At 42.6% G+C, this 25,502-nt stretch overlaps 1 protein-coding gene across 2 annotated transcripts in view; it reads left to right on the top strand.

Annotated features, from left to right (window-relative positions):
- rbm19 (RNA binding motif protein 19) overlaps positions 1-25,502 on the top strand; it is a 292,795-nt gene that overhangs the window by 156,685 nt on the left and 110,608 nt on the right. Inside the window, exon 23 of one of the 2 annotated variants that reach the window (XM_085961763.1) lies at positions 5,706-5,826. The exons of the other annotated variant lie outside the window; for it this stretch is intronic. Coding sequence (XP_085817889.1) covers positions 5,706-5,826 — 121 coding nt within the window. The remainder of the gene's footprint in view (positions 1-5,705; positions 5,827-25,502) is intronic. 2 annotated transcript variants of the gene reach the window in all.

Raw genomic sequence — 25,502 nt, 5'->3', positions numbered from 1 at the left:
TCGGTTGAGGAAAAAGGAAGACATATCGGAAGCACTAGTATGGAAGGTGGCGTTGTCAGAACAGATGCGGCAGAGACGGAGAAACTGGGAGAATGGAATGGAGTCCTTGCAGGAAGCGGGGTGGGAGGAAGTGTAGTCCAGGTAGCTGTGGGAGTCAGTGGGCTTATAGTGGATGTTTGTCGATAGCCTACCCCCCATAAATTGAGACAGAGAAGTCGAGGAATGGAAAGGAAGAGTTGGAAATGGGCCATGTGAAGGTGAGGGAAGGGTGGAAATTGGAAACAAAATGAATGAAATTTTCTAGTTCAGGACGAGAGCAGGAAACGGCACTAGTACAATCATCAATGTACCGGAAAAAGAGGTAAGGGAGGGGACCTGAGTAGGACTGGAACAAAGAATATTCCACATATCCCATGAAAAGGCAGGCATAGCTAGGGCCCATGCAGGTTCCCATAGCAACACCTTTAATTTGGAAGAAGTGAGTGAAGTCAAAGGAGAAGTTGTTCAATGTGAGAACAAGTTCAGCCAGGTGGAGGAGGGTGGTGGTGGATGGGAACTGGTTAGGCCTCTGCACAGGAAGAAGCGGAGCCGTCCTGGTGGGGGATGGCAGTGTAGAGGGATTGGACATCCATGGTGAAAAGGAAACGGTTGGAGCCAATAAACTGGAAACAGTTAAAGTGGCAGAGGGTGTCGGAAGAGTCGCGAATGTAGTTGGGAAGAGACTGGACAAGGGGAGAAAAAATAGAGTTGAGATAGGAAGAAATCAGTTCCGTGGGGCAAGAACAGGCTGATACGATGGGTCTACCAATTTAAGGATGAATTCAATGTCAAATGAGGTACAGAAAGAGAAATAGAGAGGGAAAGTAAGATTGGCTTTAGAGAGAGAGACAAAGGAAAAGTAGAAAATGTAGAATTTAAAATTTGACATTTTTAAAACCAGCCCAAAAAATTTAAAACCTGAAGGAATGAGACTCCGCACTTATAATAGTTAATATCTGTTGTCAGAGGGGTTGATTGGGTGTCATTAACACTTACCACGTTGTGAAAAGCTCCCTTACACTTGTAATTACTAACCCGAAATATCTGCGGTAGGTTTAGTTCGTACCTACCGGGCAAATCCAACAACTTCATGACATTTACTGCATGTCAATGGTGAGGTAGACAGCGAAATGCCATTTTCACAAAGCTAACAGCAGAGTGGCACAATTCGGACAACATCTTTTGGATACTCACATATAACTGCGCATCTACTCCTTGCCTGAAGTTGCTATACCATTTATGCATAAATAACGGCGCGCGCCATTAGCCTCACCGTTACTTTGATAGTAAAATCTGGCCATACATCTTTCGGTGTTGGCTGGAGTAACTTGAGGCGCGTCTATCTCCCTGTGGTCATTCATGTTCACCTACGGGGCGCCCATGAGATTGATCTCTGTCTGCAGCCATACTATTTAATTATTTCATTGTCTGTTTCTCTTCCTGGTAGATCTAAACTTGCTCTGTTCTCAGAAACTTAACTCCTACAAGTGATGCTCTTTAGGCACTTGCCTGTATCAGGCTGCACCACTTAAACTTTGAAGTCTCACTCGTAATATTCGTTCGACTTTGAAATCTTGCCTGATAAGCTATTCTGAACCTGCAAATGTCTCTCGATTTCTCCTGACTGCCCCAGAAGTAGGCTAGAACTCTGATCTGCTGTGCCCTGGGCTTTCCTGGAAGATTCCATGGTCCAGATGGAATGCATCCTTAGTTGCTGATAGAAGCAACGGTAGAAATAGCAAAGACATTAGTCACAATCTTTCAATCCTCATTGGATGCAGGAGTAGTGCCAGAAGACTGGAGGGCTGCTAATGTTATACAGGTACACTATCCCTTATCCGAAAGCCTTGGGACCAGCTGAGTTTCGGTTTTCGGAATTTTTCGGATTTCAGAAGGTATTATTATAAGACTGGGAAATTTGTATTTCATATAAATTTTAAAAGTTCAGGCTACCTCTTGCGACTGTTCCATGTCTCATTCCCCTTCCTGCTTCTCTGGAAAGCCGGATATCGCCTGACCTACTAAGCTGGCCCGCAAATCAGGTCGGGGGTCGGGTGGGGGGGGGGGGGGAAAAGAATATCGGACGGGCTGCGGTTCAGGTCGGGGGTCGGGGGGAGAAAAGAATATCGGACGGGCCGCGGTTCGGGTCGGGGGGAGTGTCGGGTCGGGTGGGGGGGGGGTAGAAAAGAATATCGGACGGGCTGCGGTTCGGGTTGGGTCTGGGGGGGGGGGGAAGAAAAGAATATCGGACGGGCCGCAGGTCGGGTCGGGGGGAGAAAAGAATATCAGACGGGCCGCTGCAGCTATCGGATGGGCCGCTGTATTGTTGGGTTCACTCTCCCGGTACCTCCTTCACACTGCCCGGCTCGGCCTGCAATCTCCTACCCAGGAGGAAACTCTGTGACCCTCTGCCCTGCTCAGCGTAAGTCGTGCGCCACTCTGGTCATGTCGTGCGCACGACTTACGCTGAACGAAAAAACTTTCGGTTTTTAGAGGTTTTCGGAAGTTCGGATAAAGGATAGTCTACCTGTACCACTATTCAAGAAAGGGGAGAGGGATAAACCAGGAAACTACAGGCCAGTCAGCCTAACATCAGTGATGGGGAAGTTATTGGAAACCGTTATCAGGGACAAAATAAACTTTCATTTGGAAAGGCATGGATTTGTTGAAGGCAAATCGTGTCTGACTAACTTGATTGAATTCTTTAATTAGGTAACAGCGAAGGTTGGTCAAGGTGGTGCAGTAGATGTATACTGTATATGGACTTTCGGAAGGCATTCAACAAAGTGCCACAAAGGAAGCTTATTAAGATGATGAAAGCCCATGGAATTAAGGGGAAAGTGGCGGTATGGATACAACATTGGCTCCATGACAGGAAACAAAGGGTGGTAGTGGATGGATGTTTTTCAAACTGGGAGGTTCTTTGCAGTGTTGTTCCCCGAGGGTCAGTTTTGGGTCATGCACTCTTTTCAATTTTCACGGCCTAGACTCTGGTGTAGTTAGCAGCATTATAAAGTTTGCAGATGATACGAAACTTGGCAAAGTAGTAGATAGAGATGAGGATAGTTCTATGCTTCAGGATGACATAGACAGGATGGTGAAATGGGCAGAAGCATGGCAGATGGAGTTCAATGCGGAGAAGTGTGGAGGAATATGGAAAGACATGTATACCATAAATGGCACGATTTTGAAAAGTGTATATGAGCAGAGAGACCTTGGTCCATATACCCAAGTCCTTCAAGGTGGCACGACAAATTGATATGGTGGTTATAAAAGAATTTGGGTTTATAAATAGAGGACTAGAATATAAAAACAAAGAGATCATGCTAGGACTTTATAAATCACTGGTTAGGCCTCAGCTGGAGTATTGTGGACAATTCTGGGCACTTCACTTCAGGAAAGATGTAAAGGCCTTAGAAAGGGTACAGAGGAGGTTTGCCAGGATGTTACCAGGGATGAGGGACTTCAGTTATGAGGAGAAGTTGGAAAAATTAGGACTGTTCTCCTTGGAACAGGGAAGAGGTGACCTAATAGAGGTTTTCAAGATGGTGAGAGGTTTTGATAGAGTAGATAGAGCAAAAACTATTCCCTCTGATGAATAGGTCAGTAACCAGAAGTCATAGTTTTAAAATCATTGGCAAAAGATCTAGAGGGGAAATGAGGAGAAATTTTTCACTCGGCGTTGTCGGGATCTGAAACGCTGTACCTGAAAAGGTGGTGGATTCCATAAATAATTTTATAAGGGAGTTGGATAGGTACTTGAGGATGAGGAACTTAACAGGGTTACGGACAAAAAGCGGGGATGTGGGACTAAGCATGACTGCTCTTTCAAAGAGCCAGCATGGCACAAATGGCCTCCTTCTGTGCTATAAGTTTCTATGATTCCGGAGTGGGAGGCCTTGTGCAAAACCTCCACCGGTCCCAAACATGGTTTCCTGTATCAGCGGGTGTGGGCTCTGAGGTGGGACTACCTCCTCTGGGCATTCTCACTTCCTTGACCTCGATGCACTCCTGAGGTGTGAAAAACACTTTTTTATACACTGAAGTTTACCAAGTAAAAACCCTTTGTCTGTCTATTTTATAGATGACCAAGATGATCCTTTTGCCACGGGGATTCACTTTTAAAATGTCATTAATTTTTGACACAAAGGGGTCGATTTTCATTCAGCAGTCGGGAAGGAGGCGGGCTACAACTTTCGGGTTTTAGTCCCGCCTACGTCGATGTCCGGCCAATCCACGCGATTTTCCCTTGATTGGCCTTGTTGAGCCTGCCCAGTGGGCTCAGCAGGCCAATTAAGGGCCACCCAGCAACAGGTGACGTCACAGACTGAAATTTCATCTGTCAAGAGGTGTTGACAGATGAAATATCAGTGTTTCACAGCTGTTTGAAGCTGTCAAATACTGACAGTCTGACTTCTAACATGAGTCCTTCTACACAGACTCAGTTAGAACTCTCACCGGCAATGAAAGCTGAAGGCTGTCACTTTTGACCGCGCAGCCATTTTGCTTTCAGTGCCGGCTGAGCGATGGACTTCCGAAACCTAGAGGAAGAAAGGCTGTTAAGTTAAGTACAGGTAATTTAAACTTCTTTACATACTTTAGACACACCAGACACACTTACCTTTGCACTCCTGCACCCATCACTCACCTGAACACCGACATCGCGACCCCTCCAAGTCCTTCAACCCGACGGCCCGCCTGCTGTAACCTGGCGTGGTTTGGAGCTGTCGGGAATCCCACACGACACCCCTCAAAATAGGGATTAGGCTAAAAACTGCCTGTTAACTACCTGTTAACAGGCAGTTAATTGGCGCTAATCCCTTCCCGCCTCGGGTCGGCGGGTCCCAGTGCGGGGTGGCTACCCGCCTCCTTTGAAACTTACATGGAGGCGGGTTTTGGGCGGGATGGTGTCGGGACCCCCGAATTCAGGATTTTAGCCCCCCGCACGCCTAAAAGCCTGCCTCGTGGCACACTGAAAATTGACCACAAAGTTTCAATCTTCTGACCAGTGTCAATGTGACCCTATGATGTTTCATTGGCACATTAATGAAAAGAAAAAGAAAAATGAGTTATACTCTTGTCCCTCACCATACAACATTATAAACTTGATTACTCCTCATCTGTTTCTAGAACATTTAATCTTATTGGACAATATAGCTTATTCAGTAAGTAAGGGACCTTGGTCATCCAAACTCCTTCAGTTTAGTTCCAGTTGTTGACAACAGTGTCTGCTCATTTTTAGGGTGTTGCCTGAACTTCCCAGAGTTCTTGTTTTAATCTTGTGTTTTTTCCTATAGTTCTGCATTGAGTTGTCATTTTTAAGGCCACTTAAATGGTTCAAGAGCCGTTGTTTCTAATACTTCTGGTTGAATTGTTAGTGGCATGTCTCATCTCTAGTAGTGGAAAAAGAATGTTTGTACTATGGTGACACTAAGCAGTTCTGCTAGCACAGCTGTTTTATATGCTACGTTTACACTTAGGGAGGTTACCTAATTAGTGTAGCAATGTGTTGGATTAAATAAACACTTAGAAGTCAGCAATTTATAATTTAATTGCTGTTTACATTTACACAAACTTCTTTTACAAATGGTAAACAACTGTAATTGACAAATACATTTTGGTAGTAAATCAGAAATATTCAAAGGTGTTTTCCTTCTGTTCTGCAGAAAGCCTTCAATGCCCTTTGCCACAGCACTCACTTGTATGGTCGACGATTAGTACTGGAATGGGCAGACTCTGAAGACACAGTGGAGACATTACGCAGAAAGACAGCTGAACATTACTATGGTAAACAGACTCCAAATTGCAAATTAATACTTTAACCAATGAAATTTCAGTTTGCAACCCAATGTGGAATATAGAGGATTTAAACCAGTCACTCTTTCGAGTCACATGGTAACATTTATGGTAAATACTGAACTTGGAAGATTTTTTGTATTTTACCATAAACGCAGAATGTATACACTTCATAAATGTATCTTACTCCGAACTAGAATCCTTATCCTCAAAATGTGGGGAAGAGAAATGAGTGAAGATCTAAAACCCAGCCTAGAAAGTTTAAAGCTTTTATTTTCCTTTCAAGTCCCGGTTTGTATATTATCTTAGTTATTGTTAAGCTCATCATAAAATGAGCTTATTTTGTGATATCTTGTACTGTAATTAAACATCCCGTTATAGCAATAGCCCAGACCTGACATGCAGTCACCTTTAAACAGGATCAACTGAGCCTGCAACAAATGATTGATCACATTTAAATTCAAAGTTAATGTGATTGTTTTCAAAGTTCTGTTCCAACCACTTGCAACCCCCTGGAATCTTTTGTTTCCCTTGTATTTACTTCTTGATGTGATTGGCATCTGCCTCTCTCAAATCTGGTGTGAATCCTGTCAAATGGCACTTTTAATATCCCCAACAATCCAAGTCGTTGCAATTTTTTTACGCTGTATGTTATCAGTGATTTTTTATTTGCCCACGACATAATATTTACATAAGTCTCATTGCTTTTATTAGCCTGTAATTTTTTTTCCTGCTATTGGGTTAAGAGAAATCAGAAGCAATCAATACTTGACATCCCCCCCCCCCCATCCTTTGTCTTGTATATGCTTTCCATTAGCAGCTTCTCTATATACAGAGATGCCACCCAATTTTACCTCGCCATTGACCCCAAGACTCTCCAGCTGTCTTTCTAACATTAAGATCCGAGATGAGCTGGCATTTGCTCCATCTTAGTTTTGACAAAACTAAAGTTATCTTATTTGTCTCCTCCTCCACCTGCATGCCTCTGACTTTGACTCCATCAATCTCATTTGCTGCCACCTCAGGCTAAGTCTGGACATGTGGAACCTCAATGTACTAATCGATCTCAGAACCAAGACCACTTTCTCCCAGCTCCACAACAATGCTGGCCTCTGCCCATATCTCTCCCTACTGCTACTGAAACATGCACCTAAGGCTTTATTGCTTTGAGGTTTGATTTCTCCAATGCTCTCCTAGCCAGCATTTACCCTTCACAGTTGCAACTCATTCAGAATGGCATGGCCCATGTTCTCACCTGCACACTCCCAACACCCCTTTCCTTTCCAAGTTTCACTTGTTTTCTCTACCCCAGAAAATTGACTTCAAGATCCTTTTCCTTGTTTGCAATTCCCTCCTTGGTTCCTCCGCACTCTACCTGAGCAATCCCCTTCAGCCATGCATCCCTAAATGCATCCTCAGACTTACAGTAACTTCTTGTAGTCCTATTCTATCAGTGGCTGCTTTCTCAGCCATTATATCCCAGCCCTCCAGAAAACCCTCCATAAATCCTTGCCACTTCTCTCCTTACTTTAAAAAAATCTTAAGATCCTTCTCTTCAGCAATTGCCCCCCTACAATTTTTCAGTTTTTTGTTTTTCCCTCCTGCTCAGCATTCACTGTATTTTATCTGCCCTGTAGAGCAGGTTTCTTTACATGAACACTATAGAAATGTGAATGTTGAAATCTGATGTGCACAGAGCATTTGCATGTTTAGGCTTTCATCAATCTGGACAGCTATTTGTTTTCTTTGGAGACCAAACATTTAGGAAACTCATTACGAAGCAGAGGTTAACAAACTGGGCTGTGTTTACTTCTCAGGATGGTGGGATTTGTTGAGGAAAGTTGGAGCTCACTTGCAGTGGCCATTTATTGGGCCATTATGCATAGGGTTCCTCTAGAAGTGCTCAGCATGGCATCTAACTTGACTGGTCTTCAGGTTTTATTGAAATATTCTTAAGTTGAGTTGAAAATTCAGCATGCCCAGCACTTTGGCATGCTATGCTCCAAGCTGGCCTTGTGTTGTAAATCTTCAGATCATTCTTGAGTTTTAGTACTATCGTGATATACTTGCTGATTGTATGAATTCATTAGAATGAATGAGAAGCAATGGTAAAGTATATTACCATAGTTATATTCTTTCTCATTCCTCAAGTTCAGCTCCCACATACAAAATGCTGGCTCATCCAAGACTGGATCTCAGACAAGCAGTCTGACAGCACAGACTCACTGGAGGGGTCAACAGAGGCGTTGGAGAAATAGAGCTGGGTTTCATCAGCAGAAAATATACCTTGTCTGAATAATTTCACCATGGGGCAACATATAGATGAGGAAGAGGAGGGGGCCATGGATGGATCCTTGGGGACTCCAGAGATAATCGGGTGGGAAGAAAAGCCATTGGTGTAGGTGTTCAGGCTATGTTTGGATATATGAGTGGAACCAAGCAAGGGCAATCCCTCCAGGCTGGATAACTGAGTAAATATGTTGGAGGATGATGTGTCAAAGGCTGCAAAGCAGTTAAGGAGGGCGAGGAGGAATGATGCAGCATGGTCATAGTCACAGAGAATGTCCTTCATGACTTGATTAGGACCATTTTGCAGTAATGGGAAGGTCATTAACCCAACTGAAGAGATTCAAACAGTGTTGCGGGAGAGGTGGCAGGCGACAATATGTTCAAGCATTTTGGAGAAGAAAACAAGTTTGGAGATGGGGTGGTACCTGTTAGGAGAGTAACTCTAGGGTAGAGAAAAAGTTCTGAGTGGAGTGCCCCAGGGATCAGTGATGAGACACCTTCTGTTTAATTTACATCAACAATTTGGATTCAAAAATTCAAAACAAATTGGTCAAATTTTCTGATACAGAACTAGATGGCAACCGTGTGTGAGGCGTTTGCTAATCTACAAAATGAGCCAAACAAAATCTCTAAGTGGACAGAACCGTCACAAATGAAATTACTTACAGATAAGTTTAAGGACTGCACATTTGCAATAAAAAAAAAAATGGGCAGCATGTCTCCCTGAATATGCAAAGCTAGTTATGGGTGAAGTTGAAAGAAATCTCGACGAGTAGACTTGGCAATTAGTGTCCAGTTACTGTGGAGCAGCAAGCTGAATTATATTGCTAAATTGGTAAAATATAAGTCATAGGATGTCATGAAATTGTACAGTGGTCGGACCACATCTTCAATATTGTGTCCAGTTTTGGTCACTGAGACATTCGAGCCATGTAGGCAGTGTAGAGAAGAGCCACAAGACGGATCTGTCGAGCTAAAGGATTAAGTTATGATGAAAGACTGATGATACATAGATGATGTTCCCTCCCAGCCCTGCCTTTCGATCTATTTCATTTCCTTTCCAGTTTTGAAAAAGGGTTCGACCCAAAACGTCGACTCTCCACGGATGTTGCCTGGCCTGCTGAGTTTTTCCAGCATTTTCTGTTGTTATTTTGGATTTCCAGCATCTGCAGTATTTTGCTATGATACATAGACTGTTCAGCCTATGTAGAAGTACATGAGATAGTACACTATGCAGTTTAGTTAAATCTGAGTATTGCACAGTAAATTTTGACCGTAAGCGAAGGTGGCACAGATGTTTAAACTATTAAATTTAGGATTAATGTCAGGAGGTTCTTTATCATGCAAAGTGATCAACACTTTGAATGGTAGGATAGTGGAGACAAAAAAATCATGGAGTTATTTAATGGACAATTAGCTGCTGTAATGTGGGGCACTAGATGGAGAGCTTTATCTTGTGATAGCAGATTCCACTTGCATGATTCTTGGTTATGTATGGAAATTATGCTGATCAAAATAGCATTTCACAATTATAAACTTGTTTTGGTTAAACGCCTGTATTTTTCTTTTACCCTTTATGTATTACATAACAATATTGATTCAAGCCTTTCAGGCTTCAGACTCCAGGGAATCAGATGCTTGCCAGGAGGGAACTTCCTCAAGACAGAGCTAAATTACTATTGACTTGTTCTCGTGGTGTGCTGCCAACGTTTCAGTCCTTTGCTGCCAACAGGCATCTGTAGTCTCCTGCCAGGTGTAATCTGGAAATGATTGTGGAGGCTGCTTTGCTAGCAGCATTGATCAAAGCATTAGTACACAGGATAAGAATTTTATACAACCAGGCACTGAAAAGTAAGCGGGAATGGGAGGAAGAAAGTTAGAAATGCAAGAGATTAGAAAGTTGTACATATTTGCTCAGTCCAAAAAATAAAATTAATATATTAATCACTTTTTTAACAATGTGAATAGCAACATAACTTATTTCCATTAGCACCCATATAATGCAATGGAAGTACAATACAAAGCTGTACTATTTACAGTATTAACACAAATTCAAAGAGTTTATGGTTTGAGGTTTTCAGAAAAAGGGTTTAATAAAGGCAGAGTGAATTGAGAATTAGTAACACATTTTTATATATAATGTTAACAATGTATCATCTATATATACAACAGAATTTCTTTTCATTTCCTGCTGTTTTTTCTCCGTTCTGTAGAAGGGTTTTGACCTGAAACGTTGACTTTGTTTATCTGTCCACGGATGTTGCCTGGCCTGCTGAGTTTTTCCAGCGTTTTCTGTTGTTATTTTGGATTTCCAGCATCCGCAGTATTTTGCTATCTATATATAATGGTAACTGTATATAATCCATCTGTAAAATATTCAAAGTCTTGAGTATAGGACACTTTTCCTGTCAGACATTATCTCTTCCTTATACTTATCTCTGGGTCCTCCCGTTCTGTCGTCTTGTTAAGTGGCGCTGCTCTCCACTTCCATCCTGCCACCTCTCCTGCTCCTCAGTCTTGGAGTACCAGCTAAACGTTTAACTCCTCCCTGTTCCCTCTTGCCAGATTTTAAGTAACCAAAACATTCCCAGATTAATGGGAAGTTATTCTTTTTAAATTTCTGGTGGGGTTGGGGGGAGGGGGGTGGTGGTGATGATGGTGGTGGTGGCTGGGCAGGAATTCTCTTCACACTATTCCCCAAAAATGCTACCAGAACTCAGGTGTGCTCACAACACTACCATATCCCTTGACCACCACCTTAATACAGGAAACAGGCAGCACGGTGGCATAGTGGTTAGCACTGTTGCCTCACAGCGCCAGAGACCCGGGTTCGAACCTGGCCTCGGGCAACTGTCTGTGTGGAGTTTGCACATTCTCCCCGTGTTTGCGTGGGTTTTCTCCGGGTGCTCCGGTTTCCTCCCACAGTCCAAAGATGTGCGGGTTAGGTTGATTGGCTATGATAAATTGACCCTTAGTGTTAGGGGGATTAAATAGGTGGGGTTACAGGGATAGGGTGGGATATGTGTTGGGGTTACGGGGATCGGGTGGGATATGTGTCGGTGCAGGCTCGATGGGCCGAAATGGCCTCTATCTGCACTGTGGGGTTTCTGTGATTCTGTGGGTTTCTGTGAAACTCTTTGGTATCCGGCACCGACGGGACCGGCGTGTTGCCGGTTGATCAAAAATTCCGGATGACGGAGAGGGTTCTCTACCGAGGTTATTTTTAAACAAAGAAAAATTTTTAAAAATTAAGAAATGTGCAGTATACAATTACACCACTCTCTTACTTTTGCTTGGACCAACTTTTGGGATTTCCATAATGCAATGCAATGACTACCAGCAGCGTGGGAGACACACAGTACCCCTGTAAAATGGCGGATCAGAAGAGACTACCGGCAGCGCGGGAGAGTCAGACTCCTGTTACAGGGGTATTGAGGTGTTCCGACTTCCGACAGCGCCAAGAAGCCGAGTAGTGGCAGTTTGGAGAACTACCCCCACTGACTAACTCGGCCACCGCGGGAGACTCGGACTCGGCAACATTGCCGGTTATTGAGGTATTGTTTTCGGAGTGAGAATTTTGCCGGTTAATAGAGAATTCCAGATATTTAGGTGCCGTTTAAACGAGAGTTTCCTGTAGTTCCACACCTTACCCTCCAAAACTCTGCCCAATTGTCCAAGACCTCTGGAACGCCTCCCCCGACCAGAATTCTGCACTGTGCAACCTTTGTATCTGCATTTTAAAAAAGAGATGAGACTTAAAATTCAATACATACAAATAAAACATACGGTTACTGATTTAAAGTTTCCACAAAATTATGGGCATAATCACACAATTAGAACTTGAAAATACTTTTAACACACATAATGTTGTAAAAACACAATTTCACATGTTCAGTCACCATAAAGCTGTCTATCCCTCACTGAGGTAATTTTCCAACCTTTCCACCTCCACCTCGCCCGCCATCCCCATGGCTGAAGTACTTTTCCAATTCCTTCACTCACCCACTGTGGTAGTTTCAAGCTTCCCCTCCCCTCTCCTTTCCATTCCTATTTAGCCCCTATCCCATTCCCTCCTCTTCGTATGCCTTGGTCTAATTGAAGTATTATATAAAAATAAGGACTTTAAACTGGAGATTGAATTATGTCTCTGCACCCTGATCTAATTATCCCTGACCTCTAACCTCACTTCATCTGAAGACTGCACTTGGCCTTGATTCCTCTTAATACATTAAATCTCTATTGTGGACTTCCTATTTGTCACACTTTATTGATTGGCTTGAAATAAAACAGCAAAGAGGTAGGGAAAGTATGAATCAAAAGCAAAGAAATTGGCTTGAAAATTGCCATTGAGAAACCACTAGGATCTTCTGAAACCCAATCTTGAATGACCTACCAAAAAATATTAAAAAGGAAAAGATAAAAGTTGGAAGCTTGAAGATTAGCACACTCAGTGAAAGGTTCACCTGATTTTCCACCTAATGGGTAGGCAGAACAGCAGGCAGATTAACCCTCACATTGGATACTCCAATTCGTGTTTCTGTTGTTTGAAGCTCAGCGCTGATAGTGCTACATGCATTGTTAAAAACTCACCAATATAAACATGACCTTCCACCAGCGCACAAATAAAAATACTGGAATTATTTTATTTTACCTCTATGAAAAAACTACATACATAATATTTACCCCAAAATTATATTTTGTAATGTATTTAACAAGGAAGACAAAAAAATCAGCAGTGGTAATCTTCAAATGAGGTAAAATTTATATTGAATATTTTTTCTTTAAAGAGGCTGTCTGTGTGAGAGAGAATGAGAATGAGAAAAGAAATACTGTTTTGATGATGCACTTGTTGCAGCTTTGCCTTTATGTTCCATAAACATCAGAGTGTTGGTGAGAGGGAGAGAGCGACTTAATGTTAATAGTTCTCAAGATAACACCAGTTATTATTCATCTCTATTTTGCTGATGGTTAGAAAAGGTAATTGCTAATTCCTTATACAGGAAACTTTGTGATATCCGGCACTGACGGGACCGAGCTGTTGCTGTTAGATCAAAACTGCCGGACATGTTGAAACATACGGAGATTTTCAGCTTCGTGTGAATCAACAAACCCAACAGCTTCAAAACAGTCGGCTGCAGCTTAAAAGCGTCTCTAGCTGAAGCTGTTGCTTAGCTACAGACCTTGCAGAGCCTGACTGGGGAAAAAAAAAGCAACGAGAAGTAAAAATACTTATAGGAAACGGCTCCTGAATTTTGCCGGTAAATAGAGCTTTCCGGACTTTTAACCTCCGGATAAACCAAAGTTTCCTGTATTACACTGCTCTCTCCCCTAACCTACCTACTATACACTGCTTCCCAAAGGGAGTCTTGGCAAAATCCATATTGAGAATAAGCCTTTGTCTTGTATTATCTCTGTCCCCCTCCATGTTTAATATATATTTTTGCTTCTTGGGAGTCTGAAGAATTTTCATGTTTTCTCTTTGTAGCTTAACCTTAAGTTATTTGCCTCTTGCATTAAATGAGAATCTATGTGAGCACAAATGTACATGGTCCATGGGAAGATTTAGTCAGTGGGGGTAAAATTCAGTTGCTTTGAGCCTCCCATTAGTGGGGCGCAAAGCAGCTAGCGCTCGGGTGCGGCGCCGCTTACGCCTCCTGCAAAATTCAGTGGTTAGTGGCAGCAGTAGCGCCCTGCGGCGTTGAGCCTCCGGCAATGACTTCATCGCCGTGAGCAGCACCTCGGCCGCAAACTTGGGTCGCGCCCCCGACGTACCGCCAGACACTGTGTCCGATAGGGTTAGGGGGGCGTAACTGCGGCCTGGGTGGCAATATTTAAAGGGGAGGTGCCGGGTGGCCCTTTTTTTGTGGGGCACCTGCCCCCTCTGCCCTCCTCCTGTGGGGTGCCGGCCGCGATCCATCAGCCCGGCATTCCTCGCGAGTGCTGGGATCTTTTGCCGGCACCCCGCTCCCTGGTGGCCCAGCAGGGCCCCGGTTCGCGCTGCACAAAGCCCCTCCCCTCTAATTAGTGGCGCTGAGGCACGTAGCGCCGCGATATTGAACTGGAGCACCCCAAGAGGGAGGGGGTGCACTTCTAGTGGCGCCTCGGCAAAGTTAATGCCCCAAAGGGGGCGCGAGCCAATTTTTCCCCCATAAAGTCCAAATTATTTCCTTTCCATGTTTATATTAACATTGGGATAGGAATGCTAATTGAGGACATGTGGAGAGGTTTTTTGTGAAATAGTTTATGTATTTGATGTCACTCCAATATTTGTGTGTATGTTAGGAATGAGATTATTCACTGTGGCATATACTTGCATGATACACTTGCATCATAACACATGATGCAGTGGTATCTTTATTGACCTTGACAGCTGTTTCGTCAGACCTACTCTTCACATGCCCTTAATTAGCAGAGTTTTCACTAATTTATGCTTGCAGTTTCCAACACAGAGGTGCACGGCTGTACCCAGGCTCTCCCCTGACTCCCTCCATATGCTTATGGAGGGAGTTACAGCACGCAGGGAGGTTCTCTTCCCTTCCAATGGGTGGAAGAGACCTCCCCAGGAGATCAACGCAGCCTGGTTGCACATTGCACAGAAGGACACGAGCAGGGATGTCGTCAGGAGGACCCGGCTGCAGTGGCGCAAACCTTTCAATGATCTCAGCAGATCGCGAAACGTTACTGCAAAGCCGCACTTAACCTCATCTTGCTGTGCCTCATCTCGCATCACATCCCCATCACTCTTGTCTTCCCAACCCTACTCCTGCACATCCTTACACCAACTTACCTTGCACCTCCACCCATCCCTCTCTATCTACATTATCACTTCCCCATCTCACTAGCAACCCCTCGCACTTGCTCTCATCCTAGTCCAATCATACCAACTAGCAACACACAAGGGTAGGCACTTGGGTGTTTTAGCCAATGTTCATGTGAAGTTTCTGTTAATGTGCTGTCAAACATTGAAATCTTTACTTTCAACACTTTGCGTTCTTGGACAGATTTGTGTGAACCTTTGGAAGTGGCTTAGTGAGTTGCAGTGAATGGTGCGACATAATGGTACTCCCAGCAATGCTGATAAGAGTGAAAGGAATGGCTTGGGCATTGTAGGGATGCTTTATGGTGTTGGTGTGGGGTGGTGCCAACCTGGCGTATTGTGGCAGCCAGGGTGTACACTGTCAAGTGAAGTAAATCTGGCCATGGTGAGGCCATCCCTGGTGTCCCGGGCAGCACTGTGGTCAGGTGCTGATGCCCTGTGTCCTCTGCAGCATCAGTTGATTGCGGAGAAGGGTGGTGTTGGTGCTGCTGGTGTGCCTGGTGCTGCTGGTGTTGGGGTTGATCGTGGTGGGATTCTGAGGACAAAGGTGAGAGTATAAATCGTATCCATTCTGATGTAATAGATGTCAGGTGAACTTGAGATGACTTAAGCAATCTGTCAATAGTGAGAGAAGTTGTTCCAATGAGGTGACACTGGATAGAGTTTTTGCTCCAAACACTTGCAACCTGCATAAATCTCAATCTGTCTTCCAAATGTAGTAAGCAACAGCTTCTGAGCTTGAAAAGTGAACAGCTGTGAGATGGGAGCTTTTATAGCACATTTGCAGCTGTCAAGTAATGAGATGATTCCATGGCAGTTCAACTCCCATCCTGCTTACCTGACGTGATTCCCGAGCAGTGTGTACTCCGTGGGCGACCTGGTCAACTCTGAAGGTGAGTTGAAAATAGTTCTTAATCCTCTATTAACAAGGTCATAATGACCTGAATAACAACAGAAAATGCTGGAAAAACTCAGCAGGCCAGGCAACATCCGTGGAGAGAAAATAGAGTCAACGTTTCGGGTCAAACCCTTTGTCAAGACTGGAAATGCGCAGGAAATGAAATAGATTAAAAGGCCAGGCTGGGAGAGAACAAAAGAGAAGTGAAGAGACATTAAGAGGTATTCAAAACGAGACGAGATGGTGATAAGACTAGTGGAGACAAAAGACGGCTCTAGATTAGGTGTGAAATGCGCTGGCAGAATGGGAGACAGCTGCAGTGTGGGAGAGAAAAAAAGGGGAGGGGGAAGGGCCAAGACAAAGGTGTGGATAAAAAATAAGTAAAAATGTAATGGGGGCCGAGGTTATGATCTGAAATTGTTGAACTCGATATTGAGTCCGGAAGGCTGTAAAGTGCCTAATCGGAAGATGAGGTGCTGTTCCTCGAGCTTACGTGGAACAATGCAAGAGCCCGAGTACAGTGAGGTCTGAGTGGGAATGGGGCGGTGAATTAAAATGACAAGCGACTGGAAGCTCGGGGTCATCCTTACGGACTGAACAGAGGTGTTCCGCAAAGCGGTCACCCAATCTGCGTTTGGTCTCCCCAATGTAGAGGAGACCACATCGTGAGCAGCAAATACAATATACTAGATTGCAAGAAGTATAAGTACATCGCTGTTTCACCTGGAAGGGGTGTTTGGGGCCCTGGACAGTGGGAAGGGGGGAGGTATAAGGGCAGGTGTTGTATCTCCTGCGCTTGCACGGGAAGGTGCCGGGGGAAGGGGTGCTGGGGGTGATAGAGGAGTGGACTAGGGTGTCTCGGAGGGAGCGGCCCCTACGGAATGCTGAAAGGGGAGGGGAAGGGAAGATGCGTTTGCTTTGGAGGTGGCGGAAATGGCGGAGGGTGATCCGTTGAATGTGGAGGCTGGTGGGGTGAAAGGTGAGGACAAGGGGAACCCTATCGTGGTTCCGGGAGGGAGGGGCAGGGGCGAGGGCAGAAGTGCGGGAGATAGAACGGACACGGTCGAGGGCCGTGTCAACCACGGTAGAGGGGAATCCTCGGTTGAGGGAAAAGGAAGACATGTCGGAAACATTGGTGTGGATGGTGGCATCGTCGGAGCAGATGTGGCGGAGACGGAGAAACTGGGAGAATGGAATAGAGTCCTTACAGGAGGCGGGGTGGGAGGAAGTGTAGTCCAGGTAGCTGTGGGAGTCAGTGGGCTTGTAGTGGATGTTGGTCAATAACCTATCCCCAGAGATGGAGACGGAAAAGTCGAGGAAGGGAAGGGAAGAGTCGAAGATGGACCATGTGAAGGTGAGGGAAGGGTGGAAATTGGAGGCAAAGTGAATGAAATTGTCTAGTTCAGGGGGAGAGCAGGAAACGGCACTGATACAGTCATCATTGTACTGGAAAAAGAGGTGAGGGAGGGGACTCGAGTAGGACTGGAACAAAGAGTGTTCCACATATCGCATGAAAAGGCAGGCATAGCTAGGACCCATGCGGGTACCCATAGCAACATCTTTGATTTGGAGGAAATCAGTTGAGTCAAAGGAGAAGTTGTTAATGTGAGAACAAGTTCAGCCAGGCGGAGGAGGGTAGTGGTGGATGGGGACTGGTTGGGCCTCTGTTCAAGGAAGAAGTGGAGCGCCCTCAGGCCATCCTGGTGGGGGATGGAGGTGTAGAGGGATTGTACGTCCATGGTGAAAAGGAGGCGGTTGGGGCCAGGAAACTGGAAACTGTTAAAGTCTCTCCATGGATGTTGCCTGGCCTGCTGAGTTTTTCCAGCATTTACTGTTGTTATTTCAGATTTCCAGCATCTGCAGTATTTTGCTATCATAATGACCAGAATTGCCTCCCCCGCTGCGACACGTCGGGTCTGTTCAGCATTGACAGACCCGACATTTGGGAAAGGCACGTGGCATTTGGTTGACAGCGGGGTCCCGACCCACTGTCAAATAAAAAAAATATTTACACATCCGACCCGCCACCGATCGCGCCCGTTGGCACCCCCCCCCCCCCCCCGCAAAATTCCCCTGTGAGATTCAGGTGCTGGTATGATAAATGCAAGAAATCAATATGGTGCGGATGCTGATCCAGACACAGTCATATGTTCTAGTGCAGGCTTTGCAAAGGTTTTAGAACCACGCATGCTGAAAGCAAGCTAGGTTAGAATTTTAGGTGTGTAAATAAATCCTTTGTTAGCATCTATTTATACTTTGCACTTTTCAACCAATAATCCTGTCAGTGTTTTTTTCCACCATTACTCACTCTGCATTTGACTTTTGGTTAGCCAGTTAGTATGACCCTAAGCTCCCCTGTTTTCTCTTCCCCCCCCCCCCCCCCCCCACCACCAACAAAAGAATGTAATGATGCAGTATAATTTGGATAAATGCGAGGTTATCCACTTTGGTGGCAAAAACAGGAAGGCAGATTATTATCTGAACGGCAATAGATTGGGAGAAGGGGAAGTACAACAAGACCTGGGTGTCCTTGTGCACCAGTCGCTGAAGGTAAGCATGCAGGTGCAGCAGGCAGTTAAGAAGGCAAGTGGTATGTTGGCCTTCATAGCGAGAGGATTCGCGTACAGGAGCAAGGATGTCTTGCTGCAGTTGTACAGGGCCTTGGTGAGACCACACCTTGAGTACTGTGTGCAGTTTTGGTCGCCTTATCTGAGGAAGGATGTTCTTGCCATGGAGGGAGTGCAGCGAAGATTCACCAGACTGATACCTGGGATGGCAGGAATGACGAATGAGGAGAGATTGGGTCAATTGGGCTTATATTCGTTAGAGTTTAGAAGAATGAGAGGGGATCCCATTGAAACTTACAAAATTCAAAAGGACTAGACAGACTAGATGCAGGAAGGATGTTCCCGATGGCGGGGGAGTCCAGAACTAGGGGACACAGACTAAAGATAAGGGGTAAGCCATTTAGGACAGAGATGAGGAATTTCTTCACCCAGAGAGTGGTGAACCTGTGGAATTCTCTACCACAAAAGGCAGTTGAGGCCAATTCATTAAATATATTCCAGAAGGAGTTAGATATATTTCTTAAGGCTAAAGAGATCAAGGGATATGGGGAGAAGGCAGGGACAGGGTACTGAATTTGGATGATCAGCCATGATCTCATTAAATGGCGGAGCAGGCTCGAGGGGCCGAATGGCCTACTCCTGCTCCTATCTTCTATGTTTCTATGTAACACAATCTCAAAGTTCTTTATTGGACTGAGTGTTTTTATTAATCGGGAAACCAAAATGAGCATCCAAAGCCTCTCGTGCAGAACGCAATCAAGATTGAAAGAGAAGACAAGGCAATTCAGGAAGTCGTGACAAATGTAAGTTTTTAAATCCTGTCAGTTATAGATGAGGACTGAGGAATTACACAATCACCTGGCGAGTACGATGGCAGCTGTTGCCTATGAAACCATACCTCATCATAAATCCCAACCTTCCGAAGAGATGGGAGTGGTTTGGAAAATAAAATAGTGCATGTCCTGTTACAAAAACTTTTAGTTTGTATGTATTATTATTTTTTCTTACTCGCATGTAGATTTCCCATACAAAATAGTGATCCAGAGCACCAAAGTAATTTGACTACAAATTAAGGCACTGAAGAGTGGGAGGAAAGAGATGCACTTTGTTCTTCAAATACAGATGTAGCTTTGTACCTTGTGCTTTTGGCAGAGCAGATGAGATGCACTTGTTTCATTGTTCACCCATTAACAGATTATTTCTGCAGGGATTCAACTGCCACTGAACCAGTGTTATTGCTATGCGACTAGCAGAGATGTAAAGCACTGCTTTTTTTTTGTAATACATCAAGAAAAACTTTGGGAAATTTAAACTTTATTCATTTTTTAAAAACTCATTCAGAAAAATAATGCACTTTGATTGTGAAATCACTTAAATTTTGTCCTACAGTATTCAAATTGGCATAGTAGGCTTGTGAGTATGAGTGTACATGTGCTAGGAACAACATATTTGAGAGGGTCAAGATAATTTGATAACAGTTCTTTGGATTTGGCTGGATCAGGGTGATAGGTTTGTATTATAAAACTGTACAGCATCTTCACATTAAATTATTTTTTCTGAATGAAAATAACAATTGGAAAAAAAAATGAATACAGAAAGTTTTGATTTCACACAGCTTTTCTCATGTTGCAAAAGGTTGCAGTGATTCCCATCTCTGCTATATATAGGGAAGAGTCTTGTGAGATTGGATCACTGCCCTTTGTGGAGCCTTAGGAGAGGTTATTATGGCCCCTGAGTTGGCTCATTCTTTCCTCCTTGGTTTGAATCTGTGTGTGGGGTGGGGGTGTCTGGTTTGTTGAGGGAATCAAGGAATATGGGGATAGGGCAGGAAAGTGGAGTTGAGGTAGAGGATCAGCCATGACCTTATTGAATGGAGAGGAGCAGGCTCGAGTGGCCGCAAGGCCTACTATACCTGCTCCTATTTCTTATGTTGTGTAGCTTTCCAGGAAAGGGCTCCAGACTGCCTGATAACCTCCAGAGCCAATGTTGTTATAAGTTTTGCTTGGTTTTCAAGGTTGTACAACAGGGTTATTTATGTGGATAATCTCAGAATTGTCTTAAATTTTGCCACGGTATATGTGCACAAAGGCATTTGATAACTTCTGATCTGCGCATAGAGTGAAATCTTAATAACTCTTTTGGGATCAATATTAGCTCGTCCACATACTTTCTATTTAGATGGCTTTTAAAGGGGATTTCAATTCCGTGGCTTTTGTTTGACTTAAGGCCCTATTTTCATAAAACTTTTGCTGATGTTAAAATGTTATTTTCTGTCTACCGATGTATTGGGAGGGGGTGAATAATAATTGGCAGAAAACTAAACTTCAGAGGGATAGTTAAACCTTTGAGAAAGGGAGATATAAGTCTGTACAAATGTTGTATAACCTGAGTGCTCCATTCATTTCTAGAAAATAGACTGCTGATATATTGACTTACATACAAAATCCAGGGATTTCAGCCCCTTTGGCAGCCATGTAATCAGACAGTTGCAGTTTTTTGAATACACAACTTTTTTTTTAATTCCTTCAAAAATGATTAAGTGGCAGCTATTTATTTTCTGAACAAAAATTCTGTTTGATGTGTATTCCTCAGGCGAATTGTTCCGATTTTATTCATCGCTACTTTCCACTGTTGCAGTGCAAGTGATAAACCTGCCTGATAAGCGCTGTAAGTGAGCGTGATTGTCATGGCAAACAGTAGTGAAGCAGTACTGCAGCTACTTCCAGTTATTTATAGACATACATTCAAATATTGCTATGGCATAGACGGTGTTTCAGTTTGGGCACCTGAAATATTTGCAAGTGAATCTTTATTAAATAGCCTATGATTAATATACATAGTAATGCAAGGAAGCATGACCTTTCTTGGTGACAAGTCACAGGGTGGCTTGCCTTGTGTCTGCCTGCTTTGAAATGTTCATGGAGTCTATTGCATGACATTGACCTTCTGTAACATTCAGTGCAGTTCTGCATTTTTAGGATTGCTTGCTTTGCAAAATAACATTTTATTAACGAAGAACATAATAACCAGAATGGAAGAATTGTAAGGGGCATTATAAGACTTGATTAATTTTATATTTTTCAGCGTCAATTGATGAAACATTTGTGCTGTCATTCAGCACTGATTTAGAGCTTTGTAGTTGTGATATTTTAAAATGGTAAAATTTCTCTATATTTAGGTTATAATTACTAACCTTTTCAACAACATGCCGTAAGTGCCCAGAGCATCACCTTATAGGACAATTATTTTATATTCATAAATTAATTTAAAAATGAAAACTGTATAATTTTTGCAGCACCTTTTTTTCCTCCCCTTGGTGTTTTCACCTGGAAAAAATGAAGCTCCATTCCTTGCTTATTAGTATTTTGCAATTCACAGTACCCTGACCAGAGAGAAATGAGTTCTCACTAGGTTATTTTGCCAACAGCAAATCTGATGCACTGTTGATCTGATGATGTGTATTTCTTTCATCTGGAGAACTGTATTAACAGCAACACTTGATGAGGCCTCAAACGGAGAAAATAAAATGCGTTGCCCGCAGGGTTTCAATTGCTTTTTAGTTACAGCCATGTAATCTGAAATACTGTGAAACATGAAGCATTTTAATATTGTTTTTACTCATTTTATAAGCAGTAGCATTTTCAAATGGTAAAATTGTATCAATAACTTATTTATTTATGACTTGTATTTATTCAGGAACAGTGAGGTTCTTTACAATGATTTCATTGTTAAATGAAGGAGAAGATACAGTATAGTGGGTATTCAGATTAATTATCCTGTAGTTTGGCAGATGTAACTTGAATGTGAAGAATAACAAAATAGTTCAAAAGGTGTGTAATGGGAAAAAATGCAGGCACAAAAAAGTTAAGGATAAATTGCTTAAAATTTTGCAAGAACCCAAAAATAGAGATTTTAACATAAACAACTACTGGTTATATAACACCTTTTAATGTACGAAAATATCCCAAGGTACTTAACATAGTTTAAAGCATGAATCAGTTTATGCACTTGCATTATTTTTTGTAGTGCCTAGTCCTAAATATCTTTTGGGCAGTGCTGCTTTGGAGCCAATTATATAACCATATATTTAGGATAGTTAGTTCTTTTATGTATCCTTTCATGGTTCTAACTACCAAACTCACTTAATCCTATGCATGTTCTTTATACTTCTGTGTAGATAATTTCCAAAGCACAGTTACAATATCTACTAGTATTGATTCAGGAATTATTGCTGGCAGTATTTTAAATCTTCCAACACCTTCAATCATTTAAACGTTGGCAAAATAGTTATTGTGATCTCGCACAATAAATAAATAAAATTCCATTTCCATTGGGAATGCTCCTATCTAACAATATCCCTCCTGATTTTTTTTCTGGCACCTGGAGGAAAAATTGAGCTTCCATTTCCGGCAGTTTTTTTGCGTGTTCTATTCAGATCAATGAATTGCCAAATGATTTCTTTTCCCTCCCCACACGCCTTCCCTCCCCCAAGTTTCATTTGGTATGCCAGAAAGAGTTGATGACCTGGGATCAACATGTGAATGCTATCACACAAGCAACCACGCAATATATGCTGGAAGGAGCTGCAAAATTAGAGATAATCTTCATGCTGTTACATAAGGGCATGGAATTAACATGATTACTTTTTGAAAATGGAGCGGTAAAGAACCTTGTATGCATTTTATCTGTGTGATTAATTTGTGAGATCAAGCAGTGACTATGCAGTGAACTGATATTTCAGTCCAATTGAAAATGACTTATTTTTGTTGAGGCTAATATTTGCTTCGAGGGTTTCAAAGTAATATTTAGTTACAGTATTATGTATTTTAATTAGTTTCGACATGACTTGTAACTAAAAAAGGATACACTTTTACATAGGTGGAATTTTGAGAATGCGTGTACCGGATAGTCAAACATTTTGTTTTTCTTCTACATACCATTTAGTTATTTCCCTTAATTAGCAAAGTTGCACCAGTTTAACTAAAAATAGAGATGTAGGTATGGATTCCTCTGCAGTCACCTTCATGCTTTCATATTTATTGTTAAACTATAAGTGGGCAGTCCAGGGGCACAGCACAATGCATGGTGGCACTTGTTCTGTCACTCAACTGTGTTTCAGTAATGTTCAAGGCATATTATCCCACAGACATTCCCTGAAAATGATACCCTCTCTAAACTAAACATGGTTACTTTCTTGTAATTTTGAACCTTAGACAGTAGCTACCCATTGTAACGTTGCTTAACCATTGTTCTTTGTTACTAACAACTGCTTCCCCTGTAACGTACAATCATCTTAAAAAGATAAAAGTCTTGAACAGGAAAAGGCCTTTTGGCCCATTAAGCGCACATGATCTAGTATCCATGGAATCCCCTCATATCGCCTGACCCCATACTTTAAGCTTCTTTCTCTACCTTTCCTGGAAACAAAAATCAATTATTTTTATAACCTTCACTAACCCTTCTCAACAGATATCCGGTCCAATTCCTTTTTAAGCATTGTATCTTTAGGCAACGCTAAACATGAAGGTAACTTAAGGGAAAATAACTTGTATGTAATAAAACCTGATGGATGGTAAAGTGTGTGATGATCTTTGGTTTTGTGCTTGAACGTGCAGTTGTAGATTTTCTACTCTTGAGCATGCACATATCTGCAATTCATGAATGGATGTCCCATTCTGTCAAATTTAGACATCTAAATAAATTAGTAGCAACAATTTAGGGAATATCTTTATAACCATATCATTCTTTAGCTGGAATCATATGGGATATTGACCACAGTATGCCCATAATGACAATTGGGCAATACTACTACTAGTTGATCTGCCAAGAGGTGTTCATGGCACAAATAAATTCAACTCCATTTGCTTTTCCATTCCACCATCTCCAAAAGTGAAGGCATTCAGATCCTATTTCAATCGAGATCTGATGATCAACGTAGGATTTCCCTGCAAAATGAGCTTGGGGAAAAAGTAGTGGTTTATTTGACACAATTGACCATCCTTTGTTAGGAACACTGAAAAAATAATAAAGAAACCCAACTGCACCTCACATTTTATATTCTCTCAGTGACAAATTAATATACTTAAAATATTAATTGCATAATTTGAGCCATTGTAATTAGAAGAAATTAACTGTACTCTCCCTTGAATTGCCTATTGTGGATAGCCCTATCAGTTGTTGTCATTTCAACATTGGATTCTTTGTTAAATTAAAAGGGGGATAAAATGAGCTTTTGCCTGCACCGCATGTGTACTAGACGGAAAACCCTTACATCTCATGGACAAATTTGAGTATCGGACAGTGCTGGGGTTGCACCCTGTACAGTGTTACAAAGCAAACGTCTTAGATACACCACCTTGTACCATAGTAATTATGTAGTATTTACCAATCAAACAATATTTTCTTTGCTGAGAGATGTCGATTATAATTTTCAGACAAATTTAAGCCAGGGCGTGGAATCTATTATATGTAAGGTAATGGCAGTTGATGTTTGAATGTGAAGTATTTTGACATTTGGTGAGAGTTGCATTTATGTTGAGGGACATCTGTTTTTCTAAAGTGAGACCTGTATGCAGTACATACTGGCTCTTGTGTATCTACATTTGTCCCTGTAATACTGCATGATGTAATCCATAATATGTTTTATATTTGTAAATTTTAGAAAAATGTTACATTGGCCAACAAAAACAGTCAATTTCAATTCTGTAAAAAGCCAAAATACAACAGCAGTGTTTGTATTATTGTGCTGGAATAGGATTACATGCCCACACTATAACTGGAGGTCTCCCCATATACAGTAGATAGACACTAGTTCATGTTGGTGGTGTCAGCTTAAGTAAATGACAAGTGTACTCCAGCTTTGAAAGCCCAGCCTTACTCCATTTATTATGGTGGGTAAGCTGAAAGGTCACTCTCCATTATAGTTTGTTTTGTTTATGCTTAGCTGAGCAGCGCTGTTCATGTCAAAATCTACATGTAGCTCTCAGATTTCTAACAGTGAGAAGGACCATTTTGCATTTCTTCAGAGCTATGCCCAAGATGTATTTTAGTATCAGTCGATTTGGCAGAGTTTTGCTACATGCTCTAATATTTGTTC

The sequence above is a fragment of the Somniosus microcephalus genome, chromosome 19 (genome assembly GCF_052327205.1).
Source record: "Somniosus microcephalus isolate GS21.2 chromosome 19, FLI_Smic_1.0, whole genome shotgun sequence".
NCBI lineage: Eukaryota > Metazoa > Chordata > Chondrichthyes > Squaliformes > Somniosidae > Somniosus > Somniosus microcephalus.
Note: the sequence above shows the minus strand (reverse complement) of the source record. Positions and strands in the feature narration are given on the sequence as shown.